This window comes from Nematolebias whitei, chromosome 3, assembly GCF_014905685.2.
Source record: "Nematolebias whitei isolate Nwh7 chromosome 3, NemWhi1, whole genome shotgun sequence".
Taxonomy (NCBI): Eukaryota; Metazoa; Chordata; class Actinopteri; order Cyprinodontiformes; family Rivulidae; genus Nematolebias; species Nematolebias whitei.
The window spans coordinates 39,837,124-39,853,239 of NC_056500.1; the positions used below are offsets into that span (position 1 = coordinate 39,837,124).

Consider the following 16,116-nt stretch of genomic DNA (forward strand, 5'->3'; position numbering starts at 1 on the left):
AGACTGACAGACTCGCTGAAAGATTCACTGAGTTAAAGACTGACTGATTGTTTACCTGACTGACTCACTGACTGACTGTTTACCTGACTGTCTCACTGAAATACTAACTGACTTGAGTTAAAGACTGACTGACTCGCTGAAAGGCTCACTGAGTTAAAGACTGACTGACTGACTCGTTGAAAGGCTCACTGAGTTAAAGACTGACATATTTGTTGAAAGATTCACTGAGTTAGACTGACTCACTGAAAGACTCACTGAGTTAAAGACTGACTGATTGTTTACCTGACTGACTCACTGACTGTCAGACTGTTTACCTGACTGAATCACTGAGTTAAAGACTGACTGACTCGCTGAAAGACTCACTGAGTTAGACTGACTCACTGAAAGACTCACTGAGTTAAAGACTGACTGACTCACTGACTGACAGAAAGGCTGACTGCCTGACTATAAGACTGACCAACTGAATGACTCACTGACTGAAAGTCTGACTGTTGATTGACGGACTTAAAGACTGACTGACAGGCTGATTAATTCACTGAAAGACTGACTGATAAACTGACTGATTAACTGACTGAGAATGCTAAACTGACTCACAGACTGACTGACTGACAGTCTTGCTGACTGACTGAAAGACTGTCTGATTAATTGACTGGAAAACTGTCTTATTAATGGACTGACAGACAAATTAAATGACTGACTGAAAGACTGTTTGACTAACTGACTGACTACACATGATGGGCTACAAACCTTTCCCCCACTTCCCCATCAGAACTTTTATCCTGGGCATATTTGGTTTCAGCAGGTCAGGGTTTGACTTTGATGTCATTGGGCGACTTTATTAGTTGTTAGTTAGTTAGTTAGTTAGTTAGTTAGTTAGTTAGTTAGTTAGTTAGTTAGTTAGTTAGTTAGTTAGTTAGTTAGTTAGTTAGTTAGTTAGTTAGTTAGTTAGTTAGTTAGTTTGTTTGTTTGTTTGTTTGTTTGTTTGTTTGTTTGTTTTAACAAGTGTTACAATGTAAACCGGGAAAAGCATTTTCTGCAAAAACACAGAGTTAATGCTGAGGGAATGACTACTAAAAAAATGTTTTGCTTCAGTATAAAAATGAGCAAAAGCACTACTAAAAGATAAAACTGGCAAAATAGTAGCTAAAATCTAAATGTATTAAAACAATAATTTGTGGATTACTGAAGTAGATTTCATATTGCAATGTTTCTGAACAATTTAATCTCAAGGTTTGTTTTTTATAAATGCAGTAAATGCAATAAATGCAGTCAGTTAATTGGAAAAAGTATACATAGTATTTTAAATACTAAAAATCATAGTACTCTATTTCTGATCAAGCTGAACGTTTTGAAATGTAAACGGCTAAAATACTGCAAAGTTTGTGGAAGAAGTTTGATTGCAAAATACTGTAATGCTGACCAACTAAGAAGCTTTTAAAATTGGCATTTAGGTGTAAAGACAAAGAAACCTTCCTCAACGGGTAATGGAGAAGTTAAGACTGACTGTCCCATGGTGGGTGACATGGTCACAGTGTAAAAAAAAAAAGGTGTAAAATCTGAAAGAGAGGTATAAACCGCCTTAAACTGAAGTAGTCCCGTGTATTTTCTTATATAAAGTGTCCTCTGACCATAAAATTAGTTACACAATGGAACAGATGTTGTCCAAGTGCATGTTGGCAGCTGGACTGTTTGTTTATTAGCCAGATGACTCTCGGTGCTGTGATTGGTTAAAATTCCCGCCCATCAAATATTTGGACCAATAACAGACGCCGATTTTTCTGACGTTCGCGTTTGGGCGGAGAGTTCGGAAATGGGAGTCGCTGGTTGGCTAACCGACCGACGGCTGGCTCACGTGCAGTAAACAAAACAAGGAGAGATGTTTGACGTGTCTGATGTTTGACGGACTTTTTGGGCGACAACACAGCTGCGGCAGAGCAGCTTGGGCCCGCTAACGATACGGGTTATTTCTGGAAATCACGAAGCTCGAGTAAGTCTCTTTTTCATTCCGTTTGCCGTCACATATTTTCCGCATGAATCAGTCAAATGTAAAAAATAAAATAAGCAATATGGCTGAGTTTTTGCTAGCCTCAGGAAGCTAGTTAAGCTAATGCGTTTGAGAGCACAGCTGTGCTAATGTTAACACATCTGATTGGTAGAAAATAATGATTCCTACTTTGAGAGCTCAGAGTTTAAGTGTGTTAAGATTAACACGCACTTTCTGCAGATGTTAACAATGTCTGCTTCTCTGAGTTTTACATTTTTGCTGGACAAGCTAAAAGCCAAATGATGAGTAACAACTGAGCAATGCGAAACTTTATATATCATTTATACTGTTTGTCACTTCCTGTGGGTGCTGGGAAATAATTACAGTGCTTTGTTGGGGGAAAATACCAAAATAAATGTGCATAAGTGATAAAACGTGGTTTGGAATCTTTATAAAGTGTATTCAAGATGAATACAGGTAAATGTAGTCTGGAAAGAAAGACAGCATCTGCTGCTTTTCGTAATTTACCAAACTGACATTTAAATAATACATTCAATATTATTGCATTGGGCTGAATAAAAACAACAATGCATGCCTGAAATAATCTTTGTTTGACTTTTAACCCAAGTGTTTTGGTTTTTTGCACTTTGCCCTGAAATGCAGGACCATTTGAATTATTTTTTATTTAAACTACTTTTTTTTTTTTTTTTTACACCTAAAAAAGTGTTATATTTTATGGTAGATTAATAAAATTGTAACAGTTGAGTAAGAAAATGTCCAAAATTTCCTTTAATAGTTCCAGATATAAACAAAAACAGAGCAAAGAGTGTTGCAGTTCAGTGCTTTTAAAGTAAATTTGTTTTACAAATCCAAACGTACAAATCTTTTTGTAAAACACTTTTTCCTTTTTTTTTTTTCAAATGAGAATTTAAAAATTACCTTCTGGTTGTAAAAGTGCTTCAAATTTAAATTAAAGTTCACTAATTATTACTATAAGGTTGGTATAAAGCTATTTACGGTGGTAATTGTCCTAGAGCAACATTGTGGAAGGGTAACTTTCTTTTTATTCTAAATTGTTTAAAACTCAGGTTTTATAAGTTTTATCACAATAAATTAAAGACTAAAACAAGATCATTAAAATCCTTTGTTTTAATCTAGGAATAAAGTATCTTGTAAGTGTCGCACTTATTGGATAAAATGCACCTGTTTCTGGTGGGGTGACCACCACATGTAAAACCTCAGCTGAAGTTCAGAGAATAAAAACAGACAGAATGTGTCAGAGAAACACCATCGAGCAGGAATTTTTTAAACACTTTGTCTTTTTGTGCTTGGCAGCATGTTGATTGCAGCTAAATTAACAGAATAATCTGAAAAATGTGAACAACGAGACTCTAATTTCGAAACATACCTGATTGTCACAATTGTGAAAGGATGAATTTTCTCTTGAGGTGGTTCATCTGATTCTGATGCCTCCCTTTGGAGGGTTCCAGGCATGTCCCAATAAGAAGAGGCCCCGGTGCAGACTCGGCTCTCTGGAGGGATTATATTCCCTCTCTGGTGTGGGAACGCCTCAGGGTCCCCTAGGAGGAGCTGGAGAGTGTCGCTGGGGAAACGGAGGTCTGGATTTCTCTCCTTGACCTGTTGCCTTGGTGACCTGACAACGATAAGTGGTAGAAGATGGAGATGATTTTGTCCTTTTGTTTTATTGAGAGACTTTGTATTTTACAACTGTTAGCCATGCATCATAAACTCACTGAGCATAATCACATTTCTGAGTCGGTTAGGATTTGTTAAACGTGGTACAAACTAGAGCAAGGTGGGTTTTAACTTCTTCTCTTTTTTTTTTACAGTTTCTAAGTTGATACTGACTTTTCAGCAGTAAAAAAAATAAGCAAATAAAACCAAGTTTAGAGCTTTAAAACTGTTTTAACCCATAAATTCACTCAGAATCGCTCATTGGCAACATGCATCAAGATAACAGAGAAGTCTGGTTGTCCCAGGCTGAGCAGTCTCCTCCTACTAATGTGTGTGTGAGAAACAAAACTGCACAGCATTGTCGAGAAGCAACCTTTGGCTTCTTTTACTCGTTCGTGTTCGTTCTAATAGCAGCTCTTCTGTTTCAGAGTGGACAGTTTCTGGATTAGAAATGGCCGAAGGAGGCTTTGACCCCTGTGAGTGTATCTGCACTCAGGAATACGCCATGAGACGCCTCATCAGTCTGGTAAGAAACAGAATCGAGAGGCTTCTAGACTGTTTTGATGATAATGATCAGGTTAAATATGACGTATGAGGAGTAAATGTAAACCAAACACCCACAACTTGAAGCTAAGTGAAGGTCAGTTTAGAAGGAGCGATAATGAAATGGAAGATAGTGACGCTGTAGCAGCACATCCTGGTTCCTGTTGTGTGTTTGTTTTGGTAGCAGAGCTCTGCAGTCACATCTTTCTCTCTGCCACGTGGTCAAATATCAACGTTTGCTCTTGTTGGTTAACTCCGGCTCTAATCGGCAGATATAAGAAGTGTGAAAGATTAGATCTGAGTTGGATTAAAAGAACCCCCTTTCTTCACTTTGTCTCAGTTTTCAGATGACCTTATTTTCTTTTTGTGCTCAGGTGTAACTTGCATGGCAGGTTGCAGTTGGCTGAGGGCTTGAAGCCACTCGGAGCTCTCTGATTTGCTTCTCACATAAAGGGTGTAGTCAAAATGAACTAACACAGAGTTTATGAGTCAGATATTTCAGGAAACAAGTAGTAATTCTTATCGTGTGTGACTTCATGTTATAATTAGCAGTGTGTTAAGGGAGACATGCATGTTTTTCTTTTTGCACATGAGCGCTGATGATCTGAGTTGATATTTAATGTTTTTTGTTTCAGCTCAGACAATCTCAGTCCTACTGCACGGACATAGAGTGCCCTCAAGAGCGTACGTAGAGCCTCCTCTTCTGCTTCACGTCACAACAAAACGGTTTTAGATTACACGTGTTTCTGCGCAGTGCCAGGACCCAGTGGGCCAGGAGGTGGAGGAGGTGACCTGACCCTGTCCATGGTCCTGATGGGCTGGGTGGTGGTGGCCCTGGTCCTGTTTCTGCTGCGCCCATCTGGTCTCAGGGGAGCTCGCCCTGCAGGAAAACCCTCAGGACCTCATCACGTCAGTGCAGAGTCTTTTCTCATGACAAAGACAGCAGTGTCACAGAGACAAAAGTTTACCAAACATAGTTTCATTAAAAGTTAAATAATTGACTTACTGGCATAAGAAAGTAGAAAAAGTACAACAGCAGTAAAAAGCATGACTTGTTCTTAGTAAATTGGCAGTTCAGTATTGATTCCCTTTGTTAGTTATTCTCCTGATACCTTTTAAAGTTGAATTATTTTAAATAGAACTTTTAAACCATTTCTGTTTTTTGTAAACTTTTAAAGTGGTTTTAAAGTGTTTTTTTCCCCCTTTGGCATCTTTTATTTAGTATTTTTCTCATCAGTCTTAGAGCTTCTTCTTTTTTCCAGGCAAATGTTGTTTTATGTTTTCATTTGAGCCACTTCTCACTGACCTAAAATCATTTCTGATATTAAAAGGTACTAACACTCATTGGCTCATAGCAGAAAACTTGACACAAAATGTGCTCAAGACACTTTGAAAGATAAAAAAAAAGAGGGATGGCCTGAAACATTTCAAACAAAACACTTTGAGTAACACAGTGTTCTGGTCAGTGTTCGTAATCCTTGAGTCAAATCAAAAAGTTCTGTTTCATCTGTTATCTCTTCATTATGTGACTTTCTGTTTCTTTATGTCCAACTAAAGTTCCAATCAGGCTGCTTTATAAAAGTTTATTACAACAAAATGGAAGCCAAAAACCTATGTTTTGTATTTTGAAACGAGGGTTGGAGAAACGTGTCGTTTCCTCCGTTCTGCAGATTTTGCTTTCATGTTTGACGAAACGACTACAGACACACGAGGTAGAAACCGAGCTCCTAGATATGAGGGTGATAAATGAATATCTGTTCGTTAAATTTCTCTGTCAGCCTGCACCAACAGACAAATACATTTTAAGACATCACAACCTCTTAAAGAAACCGTTCCAATAATTTATGCTTTGTAATCTGATTACTCACTTGCAGATTACTGTAACTGTATCTCACAATCAAGCCACCTTTGTGAGCTCTACTCTGGACTGTGAAGAAGGCTCAACGTATCTAATCCATCTTACAAGGGTAGTTCAGATCTTTTGAAGTGCAGTTCTCTGTAGAAGTTTTGAACAATTAAAACATTTCCAGTTGTAAAAAACCTCTTGGATTAACCAGATTAATCCATAGTGGATTGTCTAAGACGGTAAATGCTTTGATGGGAAACTTTTTTAAATAATTTCATGAAATAGATCGTAAATGTACGAAAGTACTAAAATTCAGTTCAGTTTATTTGTATAGCGCCAAGTCTTAACAGAAGTCATCTCAGGGCACTGAACAGAAACATTCATATATTAAAAATAATAATTTAACATTATTTATCTGAGGAGCAGACTGCTTTGAGTTTAACTTCATCGCAGACTCTCATCTTGAGCAAGCATGAAGGCGACAGTGGAAAGGAAAAACTCCCTCATGAGGAAGAAACCTTTAGCAGAACCAGGCTCAGGACAAGAGGCCATCTGCTTCAACCGGCTGGGTTTGAGAGGAACAGATACACAATGGCAGGTTGAGAATCACATGTTAACATAGAAATAATTTCAAATGAAAACTATTCAATTTTAACACCAAAGTTCATGTTCAATAATCCAGGTAAAAATCTAACGATGTTCAGTCAGGTCATCTGGACATCTATTCAATCAATTTTAGCAATTCATTTAAGGAAGTGATATCAATTTGTCCTCCAGTAGTCTAAGCCTATGGCAGCATAACAAGCCAACCCTAACTATAGGATTTATCAAAAAGGAAACTCTTAATCCCAGTCTTCAAACTGGACAATGTGTCAGCCTCACGGACAGAAACTGGAAGTTGGTTCCACAAGAGAGTAGCCTGATAACTGAAAGATCTTCCTCCTATTTTGCTTTTGGAAACTCTAGGAACCACAAGTAAACCTACAGTCTGAGAGTGAATGCTCTGTTAGGAAAATATGGAACAATAAGATCTGTAATATAAGATGGAGCTAGGTTGTTGAGAGCTTTGTAGGTTAGAAGTAAGATTTTGAATTCTATTCTGGATGTGGGGTAAAAGACATGTCCTGATCAAAAATAACACCAATATTTTTAACATTAGAGCTGGAGGCCAGATTAATGCCATCTAAGGAGAGAGGAAGACTGAAACATTCATTCCTAAGATGCTCATGTCCAAAAACTAAAACCTCAGTCTTGTCTGAGTTTAAAAGCAGAAAATTTAGGGTCAACCAGGTTTTTATGTCTTTAAGACATGCTTGTAGTCTAAGAAACTGATTGGATTCATTGGTTTTCATGGACAAATATAATTGTGTATCATCAGCATAACAATGAAAATGTATCCCATGCTGTTTAATAACTTTAACTAATGGAAACGTATATCAGGTAAAGAGTATTTGTCCAAGCACTGAACTCTGAGGAACTCCATAACTAACTTTCATTTAAAATCATTTAAAGTAGTGTATGATGTCCATATGTCTAGAGGAACACAAAAACTTTTAAGTCTGTTAGTTGTAATTTTGAAATGAGAAACCAAATAACTTTTAACTCCAAATCTTTAAAACGTCATCAATTTTAGAGGAACACGTTTCTTTTAAGTTCTTTAAAGTTTAGACTACTGAGATGTCTTCAAAAATTGTTTTTAGTAAAAGTCAAGCTATTTAGATGCTTCTGATTGAAATATACAAAAAATAATGTCTTAATATCTCTAGACACAAAAAGTTTGTTTGATTATAGTAGTTGCTCAGAAACAGTGTTCTTACTGATGTAACTTCTTACCTCTGAGGCAGCTCCAGTACTATGTTGTTGTACGAGCCTCTGGTTTTTAGTAACGCGTCACTGGGTTGTATGTAAATAAGCTGCAGCTAAGGACTTTGCTTCACTGGCATTCTGGTTTTAGTGCTTAATAAGGCTTTCAAATACTCCTGTTTTATATGAACTCGTTATTGGTTTGGTGATGTTTTTGGATGTTCTCGTTGTTTCTGTTTTATAAACTAATGTAACTTTCATTTTGCTCCTCAGAGTGAAAGACGGGAGCCTCCAGCACCGCCTGTGGATTAACAGAGGAGCAGGAGCACCAGCAACCATCAAGCTGCTCAGACTGACCAGGACTGCTGCAGCTCCCTGTCAGCCCTCTCTCTCTCTCTGTTTTCCTTTATATCCTATTGTTAAAACTGATTTTTGTTTATTCTGTTTACAGGAGCCCGACTGACACTGTATGTCAGTAACACCAGCACAGGTTTTATTGTAATAATCTCTTTGAGATCAACATATAATATAAACAAAACAAGATAATAATATCAGATTACAATAAAAAGTGTTGTGTGATCAAATATTAATTTCATGAAGTTAATAATTGAACATAATTACACAAACTCTTTCCAGCTTGAATTCTATTACAACCCAGGATTGTTGTATTTTAAGTATCAGTCGGGTTCCTTTAGTTACTTCAGTCTTTAATCAGAAGGTGCGTCAGGGTTTAAAGCTGGTTCCTCATCCTGCCTCTGCTGCCCATGGGTTCTTAGAAACTCGACTAAGTTCATGAAGAATGGGTCACACCATCATGGCAGAGGGCAGGGGTTTCAGGGAAGTCCCTGCTGAGTGATGGCGTGTTCTTATGTCTGAAACATTCCTCTTTTTCACTTGTTGAAAGTTACAAACTGTAAGAAGGTACTGTAATGATGTTGCGTCCCATCAGGTGTCGACGGCTTAATTAAACCAGCCTAATGACAAAAATGAGATCACACCATGGGGGGAAATTATACCAAAAACAGCCGGGTCCACTTTATGATCTGATTCTTGTGGATGGTTTGCCCCTTTAAATATCACTTGGCTTGTGTGTGTGAGGGAGATTGACATGACAAAAGCATAGTTTCATATTATAAATATTTATTTTGTAGACCTGGCAGAGATACCTTTTAAAATGATGCAACTCGTTGCAGGCCGTGATTTCCAGATGATAAACTCTGGGCGAACAAAGTGAGAAGGTTTCGTTTGTTTTCCTTGAGATAAACCAAAATCAACAACAAAAAACATTTTAAGCAGTTCTGATTCCTTTTGAAGGTATGATGTTCTGATTTGAACTAAGTGATCTGAGTGTGAACACATGTTTAAACTGTGCCAATTTCTGGATTTTTAGTTGCATTTATTGCACTTTTTGCAAAAGTTTTTGTTGAAGGGTTTGTGTTTTTGTGTACTTTTTTCATATAAAATTTAGTGGGAACAGTTTTTTCACTGATGCATCAACATTTACGTCATATTTTCCTCCCCTTTTACCTAAAAGGTGGCACCATCTGTTCACCAACCTTTTGAGATTTTCTTTGATTTTTAGGTCGAACTACACTCTGTGATCATCTTTACTTGGTCATTAAACTGTGTGTGGGCCTTCATTTACATCCAGAATGAATATCATGTTACTCGTATTATTGCAGGTTCTTTGGATAAATGGTAACTCTTTATTTTCATATCAATGTCTCTTACTTATAGTAACGCAACACTACAGAAATGTTTAGAGGAAAAGCAGGGAACAGCTGTAAGAATTGTAATCTTGAATTTTTGTATACAGTGATGAGGGAATAGATTATTTCTTAGAGATGAATACATGAACTATTTAGTATCGCAGGAGACTTTGAATGACAAAAAATTGAAAGGGCTTCAACTATGCACTTTTCCAACAACAAAATAAAAAAACTAAGTCCTAATGGCTTGTCTGTTTTGTTATAAGCCCACACTTTTCTTTCTGTAATCATACTTTTTACAAAAGTTTATATTTTCAACAAAATATTTTCACCAAAATACATGGTGCTTATTTCATCCTTTTAAAAATTGGAGGTGAATTAGTTAATTATGGTATATACCTTTTTTTTTAATCGAATGTGCATTTATTTGGCAGATAGATAATGTAATTATTGTTCTGAGGTTTCAGTTTTACATTATTATTTGGCTTTATCCTGGATTGTATAAAAAAGTGGACTTGTAATATTTAAGGATTAAAAAAAAAATTAAGTAATTGTAAGCTTTCAAACACTATTTTTATATATTTTTTTTTATTTCTATGTGTGAAAAACCTGAAAATTTACTATAACAAAAACAAAACATCCTGTTCAGTTGTGAGCATGCGCGCTGTGTAAACCGGAAGTTCCGTCTCCGTGGTAACCGACAACAGCTCCATTGGCTTTTGGCTCGTGAGGCTTCTGGTTACACAACAATCCTCGTTATTAACACGAATATTGTTAGCAAAAGCACAAGGCTGAAAGTATCAAAGTTAGCACATCGTTATTTTTGTCGCAGAGCCTCAAGTTTACAGGCTTCTTAGCTTTAGCAAACATTAGCTAACATGCTAATGTGTCTTTAGAGAAAAGTCGCAGTGTCACGATGACAGATCAGGAGGTGACCACACTTGCGTATTCAAAAAGCCCGAAAACGTTAAAAAGAACAACATTTCAGGTAGGAAATGTTAATTATATACACTCTGTTTTGTATTTATTAATAAACACCGGTAATATGGGGCGGCTGTGGAGCAGTCGTCCTCCAGTGGGAGAGCTCGATGCCTCCAGCAGTCACATGCCGAAGTGTCCCTGGGCAAGACACCGAACCCCTCCCTGCCTCCAATGTGTGTCCCATCGGTGCATGAATGTGATCTAAAGCTCTGATTACTCTTTGTAAAGATATAGAGTGCTGTATGAATGGGTAAATGAGGACACAGATTGTAAAGTTCTCCGAGTATCTAAGACAGAAAGGCGCTATAAGTACAGTCCATTTAATAAATGATCCCATAGAATTGTGATAAACTTTTAAACTGTAATTTCTTTGTCGCAGGATGAACTTCAGGCAGCTGTGTCCTCCAGGGCAAGCAGAACAAAAGCAGAACAATTGTCTAATTTTAATAACATCGACGAAGAAGATGGTAAATGCTCAGAGGATCAAATCACCAGAACTTGTACACTTTCTGATTCTCCTTTTACTCCCTGTGTTTCAGAATTTTTCAACAAACTTCTCCGTTCAAAAAAAAGCAGGATTGATGCGTTTAAGGCTGGGAAGGCCAAGGCAAAACTGAAGACGTTTGACCTTTCAGATGACGATGAAGACAAACATAGCAGGCCGAAGAAGGTTTCCTTCCTGAAATCTCAAAGAAGCAGCTCAGACTCTAAAGACAAAGCAGCTTCAGAGGCCCACGAAGACAAGCCACTGGGGTCTTCTGTTGACGCATGTGACAATAATAATGGCTCCTTTTCTTCCCAGCACTCCACAAATGAAGAAAATACACAGGTTAAAAATAGTGTGGAGTTTTCTGATCCTCAGCTCACGACGGAGAACACAAGTCAGTCATCTAAAACATCAGACGATACTCTGCCTTTGCCTCCAACGTCTGGCAGCAGCGTGGAGGAAGCGCCAGGTCCAACGGAGCAGAAGAGGAACTCCGTGTTGGGAGAAACCTTTGAGGTTCCATCAACATCTCTCCTCAACAACACTTCTTCAGCTGGTCAGTGTTTTATGACACATCATACTTTTTAAAGATCCACACAGACATTATGCTCTGATTTCTGCTTTTCAGAGAGGGAGCCGCCTAAACCCAAACCTCGACAAAGGACTCTCGGATTAAAGCCACGCGTTACAGAAAGAACAGCTGAAGAAACTGCACCTCCGGATTTAAACGGGCCCCTGGCGTCCTCTGTGTCAGCCCCTCTCTCTGATGCATACAGCAGCACTGCTGTAAGTAAATCAAGTTTACATTTTATGTTTATCATCATGTGTTTTAGGATGCAAAGTAAACAAGTTTTGTTTATGTTGTTTGACGGCAGCAGACTGACGGAGATCACTCAGTTTCACCTGACCTCAGCAAATCCTCTTCAAATAAGAGCAAACAGTCGCAACTCGCTACTAAATCCACGCTGGATTCTGGCTCCAGAGGTAACGTCTGGGTTTTTTTTTTATTATTATTTTAAATCATTATTATGAGCTGTTCCTTGGAATAATATTTGGTTTACTGTTTTAGATGCTTTTATTTCTGATGACAGCAAAGAAGCAGAGAAAAACTACTCATTGTTTGAAGAATTTAATGTAAGAAAAGCCATGCCTTATTCATCAGGACTCGGTCTTTCATACATCAGTGTAAATCTACGTTTATTCTTCTCTCAGGGATGCTCAAGAGATACCTCAAATCAACTCTCTCATGCCCCTGATGAATCGTTGGACACCATGTGAGTATGGAGGTCAAACTAATCGAGATAACGTACGACGCAGAAAGATAAGTGACAATAAGTTTGTTTGTTTTTCGGTCACAGGACATCCACTTCTAGCACGAGGTCTCACAGTGCGTGCTCCAAAAAGGTAGAATCGAAGTACTTGGGGGCTCTAAAAGTTCTGGACCGTAAAGTTTCTCTACAAGAGTCCCAGCCAAAAGCAGCAGATTCTGTCAGGGCAGCAGTTTACCAGGTCAGGGTCTTTGTTGTCATTTTCAGCCCCACAGGCGCCCACACTGCTTGAGTTTTAAGTGTGAACGCTGAGACTTTGTGTAAACAGGCCAGATAGACTGTCAGTGTCTGTAGTTTTAAAATGAAACAACCCCAAACAATTCAGTTATTCATTGACGCAGGCTGCTTCCTCTGAAACGCTGTAATTACGTCAAAACATTTGTTTAGTAGGGACATGCAGAGAAACCTTAGCATACTGAATTAACTGCAGGATAATTTCTCAATAGTCTGTGAGACAAATGACCTAAATGTTTGGTTAAGTTACAAAGTTTTGTACTAATCCTTTTAATTTATTTCGATGTAAAAGAATGCCGTGATATGAACATAAAATACTAAAGAGATGTGGAAATGAATTGCATTGATTTTTAATATAAAACTGACCTTTAATTAACCTGCGTGAGCCTTGGTGAAACGAAAAGAAGCAGTTAGGAGCTTCCAACTAAATCTGAAAGATCATTTTTATTTTTATTTTATCCAGAATCACATAACTTCTGCTGCTTTTAGTTTATAGTAGTTGTCGGGTCAAAATACAGTAATGCCTGATAAATAATGGGTCAAAATCTCACTTGTTTCATACTCTGTCAAAAGCAATAAAAGCTTTTGATCTTCAGCTGTGTTAGAATTTAGCTGTTTTAGCTGCTGTTATGCTAAGGTTGTTTCTGTTGAGGTGCCCAAGGACCAGATTCTCTGAAGCATATCCAAATCCTTTGGATTAGAATAACTCATCTGACTTACCTCCGTTTGTTTCTGAGCTGATGAGAGCAAGGCATGCTAACATTTAGGCTCTGTGACCCTGATCAGAGCACCATGAGCATTATTTGAGAGGACCTGGAAACGAATCAGCACAATAATTAATAAACTTGTTCTAAACTCCTCTGTGTGCTCCACCTGTCTGGTTTTAAAAATGTTACTGGGACGAATCCATGGGCTCTGCGGTCGTTCAGCTGTTGCATTAATCTGTAAATATGGCGTGGTTTAGACCAAACTGGCACAGGAGGAGGCAGCTCCAGAGATAAAATATAAAAAGGCTGTCGTAGATATCTGATTTAAAAAGCCATGCAGATACTGAAGGCGTGGTTATGAAGATGTCACAATCGAGCTGCAGAGATACACACTCTGATCTGTGGGAACTGGAATCATAAAACAACAAAAGCATGCAAACATGTTAATCAAAGGCAAGGGAAAGTGAGTTAATTACCAGTATATACATACTTCCCTTTTTATTTGGACATCAGGGGAAATAATCTGTATTTTCATTCCAAGCATTAAAATATGGACTATCTTTAATCTAATTCTAAACGGTGATGTTTTTATGGCATAAATAGTTTGTTGCGGGCATTTTTAACTGAATAAAACTCTTCATGCTCACAACAGGAATGGCTAAAAAAGAAAAGAGAAGCGTCAAGACGCAACATTGAGCTGAAGAAGAAAGAGCAGCGTTTAAAAGAAAAGGAACAGCAGGTGACTGCAGCTCACCATCCCAGAAGAACGTAATGAAAACAGTTATTTCACAACTAACCATCTCCCTGTTAAAAAACAGGAACAAGAGTCTAAAAAGGAAGACGTCGATGCCTCTTATGAAGCTTGGAAGGAAAAGAAAACAGAAATCCTCAGAGCCAAGGCAAAAGAAAGGAACGAGAAGACGAGAAAAGAACAAAAAGCAACTGAGGAGAAACAAGAGAAAATACAGTGTGCTAAACAGGTAAAGAGCTTATTCAAGGTGGAAGCTGTGGGACTTTAATAGTTTGACGTTAATGAGCATTTCTGTAACGACTAAAAGGTGTTCGAGAAGTGGAAGGAGGAACGAGGTCACCTGCTGAGAGAGAAACGCCGACAACAGAAAGAAGCTGAAGATAAACTTCAGCTGCAGAAACAAGAGCAAGAAGAAGAGAAGAAGCAAATCAACAAGTCTGCTTTTTCTGACTGGTGAGACTCAATATCACTTTATTTAATAAGTACCTTTAGATGTAGATGTTCACCGATCCGTGTTTTTATAACAAAACAATTACAATTTACACCACAAACCACAAGATGGCAGCCTCAGCTGGACGTTTCACCATAACACTGATTTTGAGTTGTTTTTACATCGTTAAGGTGTGAAAAGAAGAAAGATGTTCTTCGCAAAGATCTGGAGATTGAACGCGAACAAAACCAAAGCAAAGCGAAGGAAAAGCAGTGCCTGAAAGAAGAAAGGGACAAGATGGCTTTAGAGAAATTTGAGAGCTGGCTGGTGAGTAGAAAGGACCAGAAACAGAAGAGACGCAGGTCGTCTCATGAAAGAAACGTTTCTTCTACTGATTCTTTACTAAAAATGACTGTTTCTGGTTTGTCGAGGAGCTGGCTTTCATCCTAGTCTTGAAGTTTCTCCGTGACGTTTTAGAGATTTATTTTTACCTTTCAGATGAGATTTTTAAATGAACCAATTGTTTAGATTTCCTTTTTTGTCCCCCATCAGACGAGAAAGGACCAGGAGCAGAAGAAAAGATGGAGGGACAGACAAGTACAAGCAATAATTCAAGAGAGTCCTCCCCCACCCTGGAGCCCTCCGAATAAAACCGTACCGTTTGGAAAATGACTGATGGCTCTGTGCTGCATTTCAACTTTTATTTATTTATTTGTCTTTATAGGTTGTTTGTAGATAAGTCTTCTGGTAGATTTTTTTTAGTCAAATTTTTATTTAGCATTTTTACTAATGCTGTTTAATGAGGACGTGGTGGCGCAGAGGTTAAAGAAGGTCGCCGGTTAAACTCCTGGATCAACAACGTCAAAAATGTGGGTGGGAAAGATGAAGCACTCACACCTGCCTCCACACTCTTTTGCCCTTGAGCAAGGGCTTTAAGGGCTCCCCCAGGCGCCTTACATGGCAGCTCTCTGCTCCACACAGAGGGCTGTGGTAGCTCGGTGGTTAATTTAATTTAAAGGTTAATTGAACTGGACTTGATAAAACCAGCACCAGCAGATGACGGGGCTCCTAATCATCACTGACTGTGGAAACTTCACACTGGACCTCAGGCTGCTTGGATTCTGTGCCTCTCCGTTCTTCTTCCAGACTTTGGGACTTGAACGTGAAAATGAAACGTGACATTTACTTTCATGTGAAAAGAGGACGTTGGACCATCGAGCAACAGTCCAGCGCTTTTCCTCTTTAGTCCAGCTAGATTTCTTCTGATATCGTCTCATGGTGCAGCCATCCACTTGGAAACTTCAGAGCACTTTATGGAGATGCTGATTCATCTACCCACAATGCCAAGTGAGCAGCAAGGAAGTAACTTTCTTTCAGTTGAACCTGAGTTCAGAACGTGACAAACATGATAATGATATTCGGACAGTAATACTTGTTTGAAACATGTCAAGATAAACAACCTGTGCACTTAGGGGTTTGATGTATGTAATATAAAACTTTGTTTTGTTTCTATTCTCTGATATGATTCTTACAATACCTTCAAATAAAACTATCTATGTACAGGTCCTTCTCAAAAAATTAGCATATTGTGATAAAGGTCATTATTTTCCATAATGTA

At 38.2% G+C, this 16,116-nt stretch overlaps 2 protein-coding genes across 2 annotated transcripts; both read left to right on the forward strand.

Moving 5' to 3' along the window:
• Nucleotides 1–1,874: 1,874 nt before the first annotated feature.
• smim14 (small integral membrane protein 14) lies at nt 1,875–8,252 on the forward strand. Its single transcript, XM_037674956.1, has 6 exons — nt 1,875–1,987; nt 3,467–3,654; nt 4,108–4,205; nt 4,858–4,906; nt 4,977–5,131; nt 8,145–8,252. The coding sequence occupies exons 3-6, from the start codon at nt 4,131–4,133 to the stop codon at nt 8,181–8,183; spliced, it is 318 nt and encodes a 105-aa protein (XP_037530884.1). The 5' UTR covers nt 1,875–1,987; nt 3,467–3,654; nt 4,108–4,130; the 3' UTR covers nt 8,184–8,252.
• Nucleotides 8,253–10,496: 2,244 nt separating this feature from the next.
• On the forward strand, nt 10,497–15,170 carry map9 (microtubule-associated protein 9). Its single transcript, XM_037674957.1, has 13 exons — nt 10,497–10,568; nt 10,941–11,028; nt 11,101–11,604; nt 11,677–11,834; nt 11,924–12,032; nt 12,118–12,182; nt 12,261–12,322; nt 12,407–12,557; nt 13,970–14,056; nt 14,136–14,297; nt 14,376–14,521; nt 14,690–14,825; nt 15,051–15,170. The coding sequence occupies exons 1-13, from the start codon at nt 10,497–10,499 to the stop codon at nt 15,168–15,170; spliced, it is 1,860 nt and encodes a 619-aa protein (XP_037530885.1).
• The last annotated feature ends 946 nt before the right edge of the window (nt 15,171–16,116 follow it).

What these genes read in the sequence shown, in the direction of transcription:
- map9 (XM_037674957.1), top strand. Translation starts at nt 10,497, where the DNA reads ATGACAGATCAGGAGGTGACCACACTTGCGTATTCAAAAAGCCCGAAA. An exon ending in ATGCATACAGCAGCACTGCT is followed by an intron (nt 11,835 to 11,923) that starts GTAAGTAAATCA and finishes GTTTGACGGCAG; the next exon opens with CAGACTGACGGAGATCACTC. An exon ending in CATTGTTTGAAGAATTTAAT is followed by an intron (nt 12,183 to 12,260) that starts GTAAGAAAAGCC and finishes TTCTTCTCTCAG; the next exon opens with GGATGCTCAAGAGATACCTC.
- smim14 (XM_037674956.1), top strand. Translation starts at nt 4,131, where the DNA reads ATGGCCGAAGGAGGCTTTGACCCCTGTGAGTGTATCTGCACTCAGGAA. An exon ending in TGAGACGCCTCATCAGTCTG is followed by an intron (nt 4,206 to 4,857) that starts GTAAGAAACAGA and finishes TTTTTGTTTCAG; the next exon opens with CTCAGACAATCTCAGTCCTA. An exon ending in AACCCTCAGGACCTCATCAC is followed by an intron (nt 5,132 to 8,144) that starts GTCAGTGCAGAG and finishes TTTGCTCCTCAG; the next exon opens with AGTGAAAGACGGGAGCCTCC.